This window comes from Diabrotica undecimpunctata, chromosome 7 (genome assembly GCF_040954645.1).
Source record: "Diabrotica undecimpunctata isolate CICGRU chromosome 7, icDiaUnde3, whole genome shotgun sequence".
NCBI classification, from domain to species: Eukaryota; Metazoa; Arthropoda; class Insecta; order Coleoptera; family Chrysomelidae; genus Diabrotica; species Diabrotica undecimpunctata.
Window position 1 is genome coordinate 124,636,065 of NC_092809.1, and position 18,438 is coordinate 124,654,502.

At 33.0% G+C, this 18,438-nt stretch overlaps 1 protein-coding gene across 1 annotated transcript in view; it reads left to right on the forward strand.

Moving 5' to 3' along the window:
• Nucleotides 1-14,019, forward strand: part of LOC140445777 (uncharacterized) — a 53,999-nt gene extending 39,980 nt beyond the window's left edge. The window contains exon 2 of the mRNA XM_072538115.1: nucleotides 13,566-14,019. Within this exon, the coding sequence (XP_072394216.1) occupies nucleotides 13,566-13,932 (367 nt within the window). The 3' untranslated portion in view covers nucleotides 13,933-14,019. The remainder of the gene's footprint in view (nucleotides 1-13,565) is intronic.
• The last annotated feature ends 4,419 nt before the right edge of the window (nucleotides 14,020-18,438 follow it).

An 18,438-nucleotide genomic window follows, 5' to 3' on the forward strand; every position in this document is an offset into this window, starting at 1 on the left:
GTATTTTTATAATACTGTTCTAGTAACATTTTATATCTTTTACAAAACTGACTTACTTTTTTTATGCTGAATATATTTTGTAAGGTAAACCATGAGCAAATTTTTTGTCTCTATGGATGTTTGCTTATTTAATTAATTTATAGATGAACTGATGATATGTATGAATTAATACACGAAACGTCTTCAATAAAATGATAAATTAGCTGATACCCTTTCTTTTATTATATATATATATATATATATATATATATATATATATATATATATATATACAAAACTCAAATATTTGGGTGTGCAGCGGAAGATAGGACAAAGAAGTACTCTTTTTAGTTAACCAAGCTTTCGCAAATCTTTATTTGCATCATCAGGGTGCTACAATAAACAAAATTAGTACAAAATACAGAAAAGAATTATTTTGCATCTTACACTAATTGAGGTTAGTTGTCGTGATGTTTATTAAATGAAATGAGCAACTCATTTGACCCCTACAAATGATGGCGAAAACTATCCAAAATTGTTTTTAAAAAAACGTTCTTTAACAAATACATATTTAAAACACTTTAAAACACATATACAAGAACACTCAAATAAAATTATGTTAAAATAATTACAGAACATGTCATAATATAAAATTTAGGTTATAAACATTCTTATCAGAAACAAAAGAATTGGTTGTGAATTCTTTACTGCCAACTTAAAACGATAGAACGTTAGATCTTAATGATAACAATGTAAAGGTAATAGTATACCTGATAGACGCTGAACTTCTTGAAACAGAAAAGGTAAAAAGACTTATATTAGAAGAATTAGGAGAGGTACTGTATATCTCATATATAATGAAACTTATATTGTTGATAATGAATTGTCTGTATTAGTAGATTCGTGTTTATCCAAAGTTAACAATAATGAATATAGGTTGCTTAAATTATTGGTATCTGTCTTTTTGTTAATAGTTTCTTTTTCTTGAAAAATGAAAGCCATCTCGAGAAACAATCTTTTTAAATAATTGCTCTCCGTGGATAGGATTTTTACATTTGGAAAATCGAAAGAGTGCCCTGTTGTGTTAGCATGTGTGGCTAGAGAACATCTATCAGGGTGTAACCTAATGTCACTCTTGTGAAGAGTCAAGCGGCTAGAAACTTTTTGGGAGGTGTGACCTATATAAGAACCTTCACAGCCCAAACAATTAAGTTTGTAGACAACATCACTTTTATCTAAGTTTGGTACTTTATCTTTCAATGACTTGTGCAAAGATCCCACAACTAGAGTGCTTTTATAAGCAATTTTTACATTTGGTAGGTATTGAGCAAAAATTCTGGTCAATTTGGGAGAGACGTCCTTAATAAATGGAAGTGATACAAAAGATATATTAGGAATATTGTTAGTCAGTGAGTGGGAATCAGAGCAAACTTTCATAGCACCTGTATTTTGGGGAGGGTTTACTTGTGTGTTGAGTATGACAGAGGATGTGTTAAAGATGATTTTCCTGAGTAAGGATTCGGGGTAAGAATTATCTAGGAACAACTGTAAAAGGATGTTGAGATTTGAGATAAAGTTTGCTTATAAAAGCACTCTAGTTGTGGGATCTTTGCACAAGTCATTGAAAGATAAAGTACCAAACTTAGATAAAAGTGATGTTGTCTACAAACTTAATTGTTTGGGCTGTGAAGGTTCTTATATAGGTCACACCTCCCAAAAAGTTTCTAGCCGCTTGACTCTTCACAAGAGTGACATTAGGTTACACCCTGATAGATGTTCTCTAGCCACACATGCTAACACAACAGGGCACTCTTTCGATTTTCCAAATGTAAAAATCCTATCCACGGAGAGCAATTATTTAAAAGATTGTTTCTCGAGATGGCTTTCATTTTTCAAGAAAAAGAAACTATTAACAAAAAGACAGATACCAATAATTTAAGCAACCTATATTCATTATTGTTAACTTTGGATAAACACGAATCTACTAATACAGACAATTCATTATCAACAATATAAGTTTCATTATATATGAGATATACAGTACCTCTCCTAATTCTTCTAATATAAGTCTTTTTACCTTTTCTGTTTCAAGAAGTTCAGCGTCTATCAGGTATACTATTACCTTTACATTGTTATCATTAAGATCTAACGTTCTATCGTTTTAAGTTGGCAGTAACGAATTCACAACCAATTCTTTTGTTTCTGATAAGAATGTTTATAACCTAAATTTTATATTATGACATGTTCTGTAATTATTTTAACATAATTTTATTTGAGTGTTCTTGTATATGTGTTTTAAAGTGTTTTAAATATGTATTTGTTAAAGAACGTTTTTTTAAAAACAATTTTGGATAGTTTTCGCCATCATTTGTAGGGGTCAAATGAGTTGCTCATTTCATTTAATAAACATCACGACAACTAACCTCAATTAGTGTAAGATGCAAAATAATTCTTTTCTGTATTTTGTACTAATTTTGTTTATTGTAGCACCCTGATGATGCAAATAAAGATTTGCGAAAGCTTGGTTAACTAAAAAGAGTACTTCTTTGTCCTATCTTCCGCTGCACACCCAAATATTTGAGTTTTGTATTCTATTTGATCAGCGTTGATGACAAGCGTTTATCGCTTTTTCAGTATATATATATATATATATATATATATATATATATATATATATATATATATATATATATATATATATATATATATAAAAATATGAAGTAACAAGAAGTCGGGAAGTCGGGAGACCTCTCTTTGATAGCGAATTAGGTTAGGTTATTCCTAGCGTCATTCAGCCTCCATTAAGAGGCTTTGAATTTGCGGTTCACCCAATTTGATATCAAAGAGAGGCCTCTTGACTTCTTGTTACTTCGTACAGATGCCGCTGTTAGCGTATCAGGTGGTTATTTTAATTCGTTTTAGTTTGAACTTCCACAAGTGTTCCTGATGAGGAGTTGGATAACTCAAAACACGTGTAGAATAATGATGTGCACTCTTTTATGGTGTGAATGGTGAAACTATATCTTTATTTGGGTTGTTGGTATTAGAAAGACTTTTGAAAGCAGTTCTACGACAGATGCACAATCCCCAGATTTTCTGAGATTAAAGAAGTAAAACTAATCAAAGTGTGATTACAGGAAAACAACATTATAACAAATTTGATAGTAGGATCAACTAAAGGATATATGTAATAGTGAAATAACTTTGAGCTTTACGAAAAAGATGTACAAACAATTCTTATCTCCAGTTATAACGTACGACAAACAAAGCGATGGACAGCATATGGTGGAACAGAGGGTCCAACTAAATTTAAGGTAGGCATTCTGCCTTATTAGCCATTCTCCGGCGATCTCGGGGTCTCATTTTTGGGGTACGGAGAGTCAGAATATACGTATAACTTGTTTCTTACATCTTTATTGGTGATACACTATTTACAATTTATAATTAATGATGTGTATAGTACTTAATTGAAGATGTAACGCGATTTACTTGACGCCGCATAGTGATATCATCGACTACGCGTAACTAAGATTACATCTGTTTAATTACAAAGAACCGGCCAACTAAACTACATTACGATTATTGAGTGTCCTGATTCCTGTCTGTTTATCTTTTATAACATCAAAGTTCTATTACACATCAACTCGATCCTATGCAAAATATATTAATAAAAAAATGCTTAATCTACAAAGTTAACTTAGAGTGTAGGAAAAACGTTATGAAACAAGACACGCATGGTATCCAATATGTATGCTCTAGTTTTCTGTTGAAAACAAATATTTATTGCAATATAATATTTTTGAGACCTCTAATATTGTTGAATTACTGTATTAATCTCAGTATTTGTAAGATACGTCATTTACTACTAGAAATAACAATACAAACAAAATGATTAGAAGTATATTAATTAGGGCTCAACAATGATAGATAAACTGCAAGGTTATTTGAGTAACAGAAAAGATTTGTAAACAAATATACTAGAAAATATTTGGATAAAACTTGTGCAAAACAGAAACTCCTGGAGGTGCAGAAGGAGAGCGAAAGAAAGGGATAGGAGAGAGCATATTCGGCATCTCTACTGTAGTTATTATTTTCTTCATAAATTTTAAGAGTAGCCACGTAGGGTTTTTTATCTAATATATTAGTACTTTCCCGATTTATTATTTTGTTTCCGCTATAAGACAATTTCTGGCTATACATTAAATTTATAGTAATTTACCATACGAAATTATCCTGATTAAAATTTTTATTTCTTCTATTATATCTCTAGTAATTTTAATTTACCATACGAAATTATCCTGATTAAAATTTTTATTACTTCTATTATATCTCGTTAATTTAAATATTTCACAAGTAAACGGGAAATGAAAACATATTTGCCCTCTAAATCAATTTGTATGATTTTATTTGATTCTATCAAAGATATAACTTCTATCATTTATTAATTTTTGTTGCTGTAGCACTACTGAAAAATTAATTAAGTAATAATCTGACAGAAGAAAATAGCCAGTCATTAATAGTCAATGAATTTTTAATAACTAGTTCAGTGCCTCTGATTCGATTTAAAATAGTCCGGGAGATTGGTGGGTATCATTTAAAAAATTGAATTAATGTTGGATAGAACGGCAGGAGATAATGAAGAAAGAAACAAATAAAAATTATAAAAATGGGACCAAATCATTTGAATTAATTACCATATCACGACTAAAGCATAAAAGAAATAAAAGAAAGGATTAGATGAAATTAATATTATTACTTACTATATTGATCTTCTTCTACTATTTACAGCTTCGCAGAAGTGTATAATGATTATCAATGTTAATATTATTTCGTGATTCTTATTGTTCTCTTGATGTTGGTCTTCCTTATTGCTCTATTTTGGATTGTTCATACTGTACTCACGAAGTTTGTTTCCAGTAGTTCCACAGTCTTTGTTGCCTCAGTCCAAATTTTTGGTGATGACCATTTACCTCTTTTATCCTCTGGTATTTCCTGGACTATTAGCTTCTCTATATTATCAGATTGGATGATTTGAGCAAAGAAATTTAGATATTGTAAATATGGAGCTAGAGAAACGTGACTGGGTATTAATCTTCTGACGAACTGATGTGTTTATTCTTAGATGTGCAGAGTATTACAAGCATTTTTCATTCACACCACTTTTCAAATATATCAATTCTTTTCTTATTTGCTGTTCTAATGATCCACGTTTTGGGGGCATGATTCAATGTTATGAAACCTACATCTGAGTGAGCTCTTCGAAGGCAGCCACCCATCAAGAGAACTTAGCGTTTAATTCTTAACGTCTTGAGCAGTAGATACCTACCTTTCCTCGCATGGTCTTTTAAATACCATCTTTATTAAGACAATTGTTTGAAGTTGTTGAAATGATACCAATGCTGGACGGGATAATAGAGAAAACGGCTGGTTACTTTTTATTCTAAAGATGTTCATACTTGCCGGTCTTTTCGTTATTTTCAACTCACATATTATTGTTCTTGAGTATCGCCACATCTGTAAGTGTTTTTGTTGACTTAATTTATTATTTAGTTTACGATCTGTTGTATTATGTACCACCGGTTGGTCTGTGAGCACAATATGACTCCAGTATAGCTTATAGTTGTCATTCTCAAGAGTACCTCCAGGTGCATATGGTCTGCATGAGAAGTCCCAATTTAGTGGGCAACTTCAATATAATGGCTTTTATTTGTATTATACTCATTAATTGATTTTCACTTTGATTTTAAAAGGTAAATATTTGAAAAAATATATTTAATAATTTATAATCAAAGTTATCCAAAAAGATTAGTTAACAACAAAACGTTTTCAGCCTTATTAGAATTGGATGTTTTCTTTCTCTCTCTAATGAAGCTACAGTCGAGGCTTGTCCTCCTCCAAACTATGCCTCCAACCTTGCCGATCTTCTCTAGGTTCTCACGTCTAGCAAATGTTGTGCCTCCGCTGCCATTTCATTCTCCCACCTTTTCCGTGGCCTTTCTTTTGGTCTTACGCTCTGCATTTTACTATCTAAGGCTCTTTTCGGCAATCTTTTGGCCTCTATTTTTACTACATGACCAGCCCATCGAAGACTCTGAAGCTTAAGGAATTCTTCAAATTTTACTTTTGTCTTTTCTGTCATCACCCATTTCTCGCACCCATAACATATTATTGGTCTGATAATAGTTTTGTAGATCCTGATTTTCCTAGTATTTGTTTTTAGAGCAGAACACATGGGTGAGTGAAAAACAAGCTTTGTTTCCCTTTACTATTCGTCTTTGCTGTTTCATCCGTGCTTAATGAAATTCCTAGAATGTCCTAAACTTTCTGAGACATAATTCTGATGTCATAGGCATAGGTGGCAATGTGTATGATTTATTTGTTAGGAGACCAGATCTTCCTGTATTCAATCAAGATCTTATCACATTGGAGATACTGGTTAAATAGTGTCGTTGTCAGCCCGTCACATTGCTTTAATCCTTTGACTATGTTAGTCTGATATTAGTCAGATGTATTTTTGCTGGATGTTAAAGCTATGCACTATTTGATATAACTTGTGTGTACTAATTGAGCCGTAAGCCGATTACGACGTCAATGTCGTAATCTCACAATTTGTTTAAAATTTGATTTATTGTAAATATCTGGTCAGTTGTAGATCTTCCCTTTCCCTGAAAACCAAGGGTTTCTATACCTAGTTGTAAGTGGTTTTTTGGGCATGTACAAGTATTAAGTACTGATGATGGACTGATTATACCAAAAACTAATCCTTTTGGACAATTTTCATTATTTTTAATATACTAATTGTTTATATAATAGTTTTATTGTGAATAGCTAGATAGTTGTAGATCTTACTTGAAAACCAAAGGTTTTTATTCCTAGTTGTATTAGGTACTAATGATAATAATAATAAGACCAAAAACTAATCCTTTTGGACAATTTTCATTATTTTAAATATACTAATTAAAAAAAATAAGTTTTTATGGTTTTTTTTACATTTTAAATTATATTTTAAACCTCTACTTTTAGATATAGATATTATCCTTCTCCGAGCTAGTATTCCCCCCCCCCCCATTGTGGAAGAAGATATGTCTCAAATAATTAAGTCTCTTAACAATTCCAATTGCAGGGATGTTCACGAAATTAATAGCAAGAATTTAAAAGAAGCTCGCCAAATAGTTTTAACACCTTTCACCCATCATTGTTTCTACTTTTGGGAAAGTTATTGAAAAGGTTATCAAACAAAAATTTTATTCCTATTTTGAGTCCAAGAATTATTTTAGCTACTCACAATATGAATTCAGAAGTGCTCGTTCTACTACGAACGCGGTTTATAATGTTGTGAGCGAGGTGATTGAGGGGCTTGAGAGCGGCAATACCATAGCAATTTCTCTTTGTGACTTTTCGATGGTTTTTGACTACATTTCACACGACATTTTACTCCACAAATTAAATTACTATTCGATATCTCTTAAGATTATGATTTCTTACCTATGTGGCAGGCACCAGACGGTAGTAACTAAAGATCATCTTTCCGATTTTCTATCCGTAAAACATGCAGTCCCACAAGGTTCGGTCTTAGGACCTCTTTTGTTTATTATTTATGTCAACGATTTGTCTAAATTCATATCTCCGTACAAATCCATACATCTCCATTATTTGTTATTTGCCAGCAAGCAAGGATAGTCAACGTTAAAACATTAAAAATGACATATTTTTTTTATTCTACTCTCACCTAAACTCTGGATTAATTATATGGGGCAATTCAACAAATGCACTTCAAAGTTTCAGAAAGCTACTAGGATTTTAGAAGGGGTTAGTTATCTAGAACATTGCCGACCTTTTATTATCAAATTTAAAATTATGCCGGTACCTACTCTGTTGAGGTTACAAGTTCTGACTGAAATTCACAGAAACCGGGCCCATTTAAAAAAGCAGTCTGGTGTTTACGTTCAAAATACGCAAAGCTATCACTACTTATGAACAAATCGCTATTGAGTGCGCCTTTCATATAAAAATTGCCTTACCTACAACTTACAATATTTTACCAATAAATATTAAACAGCTCAGCTGTAATCGTTTAGAAAAAGTTATAAAAAAATGCCTGCTAAAACATTGGTTCTACTGCCCAGAAGAATATATATGACTCATTGCACAACATCCACTAAACTGCTTACCGTGACTTTGCCATAAATCATTTTCTGTGAATCTGTGTTCTTGTTTGATGTTTGTAAGTTACGTTTTATATAACAATATTTGTATTTGTGAAGTAGTTAAATAAAAAATTATTAATTAAATCATTCATTCATTCATTCATTCATTCATTGATTCATCCATTCATTCACACTAAGAATTTTCCCTTTATAAAAGATAAATATCCATTAAAATATAAACATAAGAAACATTTTGCAAATGGATCCTCATTATTTAAACCAGCTAAATAACAGATAAAATCCGAATTCAACATTTATACGTGAGATTGATAAATCAGAAAATAATACTTTGATTTAACAGTCTTGATAATAAAAACTCTTTTTTCATTCTTAGCTCCCGGACTACACACCCTTCAATTCATCAGATCTGATCTATAATAATCCACGTGAAAAATTAATTTGAACAGATAAGCCTTCCTAATAACATACGTACTAATTAAAAATTAAAGATGGGAGTAAATACGTACAGATGTGTTTAGTCATCGTGAAGTGATTTTACCAGGTTGTTTGTCTTTCAATCATGACCCTTAAATTAAGACTTAAAGAATTTAATTTAACAAAGATATATTGAGGCCCCTATCAACAAGGCGTGTTCCTAAAAACGTTTGGAGGAATATTAATGGATTTTTGAAAAGCTTTTATAAATTGATAACACTTTAAATTGTCTAGTGTTGGTAAATATTATCAATACACTTAAGAACAATGTTATAAATATTACAGTTACATAAAATTTTATAACAATTTGTATGCTGTCAGTTTTGTCATTCTTCCACCTGCAGCCCTTATCTAATTTTTGGTTTTAAGATGATTATTTATCGTTAGTAGAGTTTAACTTACTGTTATTACCAAGAAATTAAAGCATCACTTTAAAACTTACCATATAACATGAATATATTAACTGAAATGAAACGCTTTTTTTATTTCATATTACTTTATTTGGTAAAACAAACAGATTTGGTGATGTCGCTAATCATCTTCAATATTTATAAACTTAACACGATTTTAAAAAGATGAACAACAAAATGGCTAATTCTAAAAATTGAACGTTCTTAAAGTATTCTCATCTAGTTCAGTCCAAATTTGGACAAGACGCTGTTAGAGTTCCTGCAGAGTATTCGATTGATTATGAGAATTTCGCAGACGTCTACCAAGCAAGAAGTCCGAAATATTATCTATAGGATTGAGATCGGCACTATTCGCTGGTCATCCCATAACGTCGATTCCAACTTCTTCTAGATAATCTTGCACTATATTTGAACGTGCGGGCATACAATATCGTGCATTAGAACAAAATATAAGGGGCAAATGGTCTTGAAGAACATTAACAAGAACTTTACACTGTGCATACCGTTCGTTCTAACGTCGTTACACGCGAATTACAATTGTAAAGTCTCTAATCTGTAAACAATACTCTATTCCAATCAGCCTCCAACCAATGGACATGATTTCCTGCAAATTCTAAACGCGCTCTGGGATGAGCTACGGTCAAAGCTGGCATTGTGGCAGGTATACGATTTACCAAATTAGGCACACCTTTCTTAAGGCATTGGCGAACAGTTTCACAGCTGATTCAAACATTATGAACATTTTCAAGTTGGAATTGTAAGCTTCTGGTAGTTACAAATCGTCTTAAGGTGCGAAGTCATAAAAAACGGTCTTGAACAGGCGTTGTTACACACTGCCGACTTTGTCCTGGATTCCCAGAGTAACCACCGGTCTCTCTGTACTATTCCATCATTCGTACGACAGATGTATGGTGTACGCCGAACCATTCTCCTAAACGTCTGTAACTCCAACCTCCTTCGTGTAAAACCACTATTTGAGCACACTCTACATTAGGCAAATTTTTGGATTTGCGATGCATTGTAATTAAAACAATCGTAAAATGTTAGCAACAATTAGTAATAGTTCACACAAATAACACTAACCTCTTATCGACAATAACAAATTTACAACACTTTTGTTTTGTGCTTATTACAAACCGGTAAAAAAAATAGAAGTAACCTGATAAAAGCATACCTGATAAAATTAACCTGATAAAAGCATTCCAAATACAGGGTACAGTTAATACAAAAATGAATACAATTAAATTTAAAACAGCAATGAATCGCTTTTTGTTTATTATTGTAGATGTTGCGTTAATTTCTTGGCGCAGTGTATATCAGCGGTTTTGTTATTCTTGACAAATCTTGGTTTTGTCAAAGATCTCTTTCTACTGCTATTTTTTCTTTCTCTTTATATCACAAACACACATTTTTTTTCACGAGAAAGTGTTTCAAGTTTAATAGATGTCCTATAGTAATAAATGGGGTGTGCTGAACACGAATCTGTGACTACTTTTTTCCAGTAGGTCAGGTTTCCAGGGAAACTGTGTTTAAATTTTTTATAGAAACTGCCGAAAATACTAAGAAAATATTTATTGAAACTATAGAAAATTACATTTCAAAATTGAGTTGTCCAAAAAAATGCGGTATAATCCACGTTAAACAATCTTTGGTTTTTTTTTTTAATAAAATCGTTCTCTTTTTCCTTAAAAAATGCGTTTTGTAGTTTTCCTTTTGTGAGTCTGAGTTTAAGTTCCAGCAGTAAGCCATTATTTTTAATATCCTATCTTCCTTGGTAACGTCTCTCCATCTCCTTTATGTCTTGACGGAACTCCTTTCCCAGTTTCTCGCTGACAGCTTCAAGATCCGGGAAAATAGTCAACCTTAGAATCCAGAAAATGACTTTTGAGAGCCTACAAAAATTCCTTCCTTAAGTTGCCATTTTTTTTACCGTAATGTAAATTTCGTGCTCGACTGTCCAACTCGCATAAAGAAACATTGATATTTTGTGAATCCAAACTGCTGACCCAAAAGCATGGAAATTATTTTTGAGGAACATCCTTCGATAGGTCCAAGTCTCTGACTAAGTCATTTACTTTAGCTTGAATAAACTATTGAGGTTAGTCTATATAGGATTGAATTCATCTTCATCGGATTTTTCGATGTTGTAAAGAAAAGGTGGAGGAATGTTGATTCCTGGTTCGTAAGGTACAAGTTGTACGGTAAATCACGATACTGAATTGTACGTTTATTTTTCAAGTTGAACCATTGACATCGCAGGAGCAAAAGTACCAGCCGTCTGCATTGTTTTCTGGTTCCTTCTGTACCATAGATATAGAAGGAACCAAATAGCTATAGAAAGAATATTGGTATGGTATGGCAAAAAATGCGATTAGTCGTCTAACTAAAGTTTGGAAACACAGATCTATCTCTTAAAATATTAAGATGAGACTGGTGAATGCCCTTGTATTCTCAATATTTCTATACGGGGCAGAGACTTGAACTCTTCGCGGACGTGAGCGCCAAAAAATTGATGCTTTTGAGATGTGGTGCTGGAGAAGAATGCTGCGCATACCTTGGACAGCTCATATGATAAAAGTTTTCATTCTTAACCAACTCAAGATTAAAAAAAGGCTATCCACAATATGTCTGCAACGTATTTTGCAATTTTTCAGTCACGTGGTTCGCAGAGGGGACGGTAGTTTGTAGAGATTAATTGTTTCTGGAAACGTTCCGGGGAGAAGATTAAGAGGACGATCACCAACTAGATGGTCCGACCAAACTAAAAGTTCAGCTGGAAACTCATTCTGCGAAGCTCTCAGAGCACCTGAGGATAGAGACCAATGGAGAAAAATAGTTAGGAATATTGGAAGAAATCACAATCCTTAGTAATGGGGAAAGACAGAAGAGAGAGATAACATAAGAAAGCCGAAGATTAAAAACCTACGTGTGCCTTTTGTTCATTTTCTCAGTAGTTTGACACACTCAAAGCACACTTTGTGTGCCCATAGTTTGTACTGTTCACCAAGCTTTACACCGAAGTAAGCGTGATAAGCTTTCTTGATAAATTTTTTTATGTTTCGTTGATCCTTGGCCATCGTTAAATCACCACAAACGTGACAATATATATAAGGACTGTTTTTACATTTTCTTGACGACATTATGACGCACTAAACACTCAGAAAACAGAACACAACTGGATGCTAAAAAAAACTGACGCCAACTAATTATTTCTTAAACAACTGCTGTTGACGTTATCGGAAGTGTTGCGATTATACTAAAATATTTTCTATCAATGTATCATGTATTTAAAAAAATTATTTTAATGCAATTTACGAAAGATCAATAAGAAACTTCTTTGCTCTAGTAAAAGATATCTCTTTTTTTTAATTTGGGAAAAATCTTGACGTGATGGGCTCAAACCAAATTCACATTCAGAATCAACGTACTTGTATTAGCTGAAAACACTCATATTTAAAACACCAAAAATCATGTTGGCATGTGTAATAGAGTCTCCCTTATATTTTAAAGTATGGCTTGTATTTTATTTACTTTAGTAACTTTTAGCATTCCTATCGATTCCCATAATTTGCACCACACTCATTTTTACTACACTAATCCATTCTGAGTTCTGTCCTTAAGGTCTTTAGAATTTCTCGGAATATGAGACTTCCAGAAGTATTTTAACCGTCTCGTACTAGGTATTAGTGATGTAACGAATATTCGCATATTTTTGCATATTCGCATTCGCGAAATTTGTGCGAATATAAATATGTATAAGAAAAAAAAATAATTTGAAGATTATGTTAATAAAATAAAAATCCATTCTCTTCTCAGTTTTTTTATTAAGAAAACTCACTTTATTTTACAAGCTTAGAAACTATAAAATTAGAAAACAAAAAATAAATGATGCAGTGTAAACAAACAACAAATTATTCTCTGAAACTTTTATTATCCAAAAGTTTTTAATTTTAGACAATCATCTTGAAAAAGTCTAAGAATTATTAAACTACAAATTAAAAATAGTCTATGTCTTTTTATGTAAAGAGTTGTAGAGAGTATGTAGAGAGAGCAAACAAACATACACAGTTCGACTTCAGTTAGATAAGTTCAGATAAATTTATTAATTCAGCAATAAAATTTTCGGAACAAGATACATATTATAATGTACACTACACTGTAATATAATACAGTACATGCTTTGTATAATTGTTCTGAAAATTGCTGGATTACTAAATTTATCTGAACTTATCTAACTACACACCTCACGCAACTGAGACTGCCAGCAGTGCCGGAAACAATTAAAATTGCCAAATTAAAAAAAACTGAATATTCGCATTCGTATTCGCGAATGTCGGTGGCATATATTCGCATTCGCATTCGCGAATGTTCAAAAACTGACATTCGTTACATCACTACTAGGTATTTACAATATTATCCAGTCATAAGTTGAAATTGATGTGTTCTATATTCGTGAAACCCTGATCGGGCGATTTCTATGCATACCCTATTAAAATCTTTAGATATTTAACTAACATATTTTATTTTGTTACAGATACATCCACAGTAAAGAAAAACCATTCAAATGTACAGAATGCGGCAAAGGTTTCTGTCAGTCTCGTACACTGGCAGTTCACAAAATTCTCCACATGGAAGAGTCTCCGCACAAATGTCCAGTGTGTAGCCGATCTTTCAACCAACGGTCCAATCTCAAAACGCACTTGCTCACCCATACAGACATTAAACCGTACAACTGTTCGACTTGTGGTAAAGTGTTTCGAAGAAATTGTGATTTGCGGCGGCATAGTTTGACGCACAATTTGGGGGCGAGTTCGTCGAGTACGACTCTCCCCAACATGCCCAATCAAAACTTTAGTATAGATTCTCTAATAAGTTCGACTGTGAAAAAGGTCGATAAATGATGTAGATGTAAGAATCGTTTTAAACAAATTATTTGTAGGAACTTATTTTTGTAAAACTGAACATATCATGTGAGAAATAAAATTTTAGTGAATGTTAATTGTTGTTTTTTTTTTAATATCAAACATTAATACGATTCTTGTTTAAGATTGATCTATTCAAAACAAAAATTCTAAAATAAGAGCGGTGGAAAAATATTTTGACAGTTTATTAATAGAAGAATTTGACAGTAACCCAAATTTAACAGTTACAGTAACAGCAATTGTTAACAACTTCATAATTATTCAAAGAAAAAAGCAACTGGACCAGATGATATCCCTAAGAAATTTTGGAATGCGTTAGGCAGGATCGAAATAAGTTAACTAACGATAGAATTATAAAATACCAAATGAATTTTCTAATGCCAAACGACTTATATTACTTAAATTAAAACATCCAAATGGATTATAATAAAGTTCAGAACGTTTTCGGACTTCATCTTCAGTGAACTTTTAAAGTACTTGGGTTACTAACCGCAAAACCAAACAGTGGTTGGTTTTAAATTGTAGATAACATACGTATTATTTACAAAGCTCAACAGGACTTAAAGGCCTAGGGCTAAAATACAATTAATATAGTACTTATATATTAAAAAACTTGTATTAATTGCGGTGGCTTCTTATCCAATTATGCTAAATTGGCTTACTATTCTCCTCCATTCATCCCTATTTGTTGCTCTTTCTTCCCAACCATTAATTACCTCTTTTCCTAGATTTTTCTGTACGCTATCAAACTATCTTTGTCTGGGTCGTTATTTCCTTCTGAGCCCCGTTTTAGAATAATATTTGGAATTCTTTTTGTGTAGCTCAGTGTAGCTCCCTGTTTGTTCGTCGCACCCAACCTTCTACTGTGTTTTTGCCTTCCTATATAGCTCCTTAAAATGGAATTGGGCAGGACACGTCTCCAGATTATCAGACAATCGATGGACAAAATGTATTTTACAGTGGAGACCAAAGCAAGAAGCAATACGGAGCAGATGACGCCCACCAACTAGACGGACTGACGACCTGAAGCCTGTTAGCAATAACTGGATGCAAGCCGCATAAGACAGAGACAGATGAAAAGAGCTGAGGGAGACATGACATGACAAGATCGTTTTTACTTTGTTTAGGCCTGGGCCTCTTCAAGGAATGGGTTACTCCTTTTTTTTTCTCGGAGTAGTGGGGGTGTGGTAAACGGTAATCACGTGAAATGTTGTAGAGTGCCTGCTTCTTAGTGGACTACTAAGAAGCAGGGGGAATCTAAAAGTGACTATTTTGTGAGCGATCTAAGAAGATCCAGAAGCACACAAGAGGAAGTGGGAGCTGCCAAGCATGCCAGTTTAGGTACTTCAGGGCTTACCAGCCAAGTTTTAGGAACGGCTCTCTATCAGCGTTGTTGGCGCGCAGTCTTTACCTGCGATATTGGATGGGGAATGATTCTAAAATATCAAAATACTCATCAGGAAGTTCGTGTCCAGTGTTGTGAAGAACAGTGGACGCATACAGCGTAGCATAGCTCTGAGCATTTTCCTTTCCTATCTTTCCAATTTCTCTGTATTTGCTTTTTCCATTGTCCATACTGAAGCGGTTATAATTTGCCTACCACATTGGGTATCACTTATAGGGGGTTGAAAGTGGGGACTGAACAATTACTGGGCTCGAGATAGGGTAAGTAAACAAACCGATACGTTTGCAAACGGCCACTCTTGGTTTGGTTGAGGAGCTGAGTCGTAAGTAAGTGAATAAAAAAAGGACGGATGGGGTAACTACAAAGAATAAAAAAAATACTTACAGAGATTTCTTGGGCAACATACATACAAGAAGGTTCCTAAACTATTTGAAAAGGACGCCGTTTACAAGAATCTTCTTGCTGGATAGAAAGAAAGGCTATTCTTTACTAAAAAATATTAAAGGGTGAAAATATTTTTAAAGGAAATAATTCTACAACTTCACATCAACAGTTATTAAAAATAATATTAACAAGATTTAAAAACAAAACTTACAATGGCGCTATTTGTAACGATTTACAACAAGCTCCAGACGCTGGGGACACTATAGGAATTTAAATTATTATTAAAATGAAAATATATAAATTTTTCAACGGAGCTTACATTGAGGTTAACCTTCAAAACAAAACAATTCAAATTTATGGTTATGTACCAAATGTTCGAAAGGGATAATACTAACTGCCATATGTCGAAATGAAATATTAAACCTTTTTGAAACATTAATAATTTTAATTATAATAATTAACTTTAGTTAAAAGAAAACTAAGATGACAATTAGCTAATCCATAAAACTTATAATTTCATTTATTTACAATTTTTTTAGTTTGTTATGAAAGCAAATTTTTTTATTAATGAAAAATGTATATTTTTACTTCGAAAAATGTTTAACAAAAAGTATCTTATATCACTCTGGCTGATGTATTTCCTTTAACCCTCCGTTCATCGGGTGTGGTCTGTGAGTCTACGACAAAATAAAAATTTTGGATAATTCTCTCAGTTTATTTTTTTAAATTTCTACCTTTTCAGTACCTTCCTAGAAACTAAATACCATTCGTTGTTTTTTTATACAAAAATGTTTTTGAAAGTTCTAAATAGCTGCTGCATGGCCGTTTGTCCTGACAGACCCCACCCGATCAAATGTGTAACAATATTTGCACTGCTTCTTAGTTGTATTTTTCTTGCAATCTTGTTTCACTTGGCAACCCTGTGCATGTTTGTGAACTGGATTATTCGGTTGTTCCGAGAAAATACGTCAGTTCACCGATAAAAATTTTTTGTCTGTGGTCTGTGCGTCAGTTATGGATTACTTGTTTGAAGTGGTTTACGATTGAAATCTCGAAATCTCACAAAGAAGATACTGGCGATCAGAAAAAAACAGAAATAATTACTGTTTATAATTCCACAAACAGTGGAGTAGATGTTGTAGACAGAATGATCACATCATAATAATGTTTCCAAAAATACGAAACGTTGGCCAATGGTAGTAGTTTATAATCTCCTTAATCTCGCAGCAATTAATGCATTTGTAATTTACAAAGGCAACAACCAAGATGGAGAATTTTCCAAAACGCGAAGATTATTCCAAAAAAACCTATGTATGGAATAGAAGAGTATACGACGGAGAGCAGTAGACACGCATTTGCCAAAAGCTGTGCGTGCTTCGGCCTTGAGACTCTCAGGCATTGAGGTCGACGTTGTACCAGAGCCCCAGCCAGGTAAGAGAGGAAATTGTAAATATTGTAAAAGACGCAAAACTCGCTTTTTTTGCAAAATTTGCAAATCCTGGCTATGTATGGACCACATAATGGCATGCTGCAAAGATTGCTTATGACCATTTGACCACCAAAGTTTGACCACTGTAGTTTGTGTCCACAATTTAATTTTTTAGTTTATATATGTTTTTGTAGTACTTTGTTTGATTCTAATTAAAGTTTTAAATGTTTTTTTTTATTTTTTTTTATTATTTAGTCGCTGTTTACAAATTTGAAAAAAATATGCGTTGAAATTGTAAACATTTTTAAAATTTACCTAATACAACTTTGGAATTGTTTCTGTAACAAACATTATATAGTAAATGATTTGGTTAAAACACGTTGATGCGAAATTAGCAATAAAATGTATGCTGTTGCTCGGGGGGCGGTATTTCATTTTGGTCCTCACAGACCACACCCGACCCAAAGTGTTTCAGAATGGTCACCCGATTAACGAAGGGTTAAAAAAGTTTTTGGGATTGGAATTGGATCAAAACACTGCAAGCAAACACAACTGTGTCCCAATCAAGCTGCGAATTGGTCTGAAATGACCAGGGAACACAAATAGACAATTCTTTGGAAGTTGGACACTGGAGTCGGGCTTCGGATTATCCTGGATGAAAAAAAAACTGCAATCTTTAAAACTCGACCACTCAATTTCCTCCCAAAACCATGTGGACCTCTCAAATGGTTGGAAACGCCGTCTTACAAATCTCTCAGATAAAACACAGCACGAACAATCGGTGATTAACTCAACAAAAACTGCTAGATCGCGTTTTGAGTAAAAATTCACCTTTCAAATTGAAAAAATTTGCCAGCTTTGAAGACTACACCCGCAAGCTATTTCTTCCGAATTTCAATCCCAACTTGACTTCCACTTAAACTCCACACTGCTACTATCTACACATTTTCCCATAACAAAAAAGAACAACACATTAACGAATTAGAAGACAATCCGGACTAAACAATGAACCCTAATTCTTTTAGCACCTCAATCAATTTTCCTTGTTTGATGCGGTCGAAGGCCTTTCTATAATCGACAAAGCATATATACAGTATCCCTGTATATAATGGAAATTCGTTTATAAGTAAAAATATATTAAGTGCCTGCTTATTAAATCTGTCAGATTTTCTGGAAATAACCGGTATTTTTTAAAGAGGTATAGAAATGTAAATTGGCAACACTTTTTAACTGTTGGCCATTTTGACAGATGTCAAGTTTTTAGTTA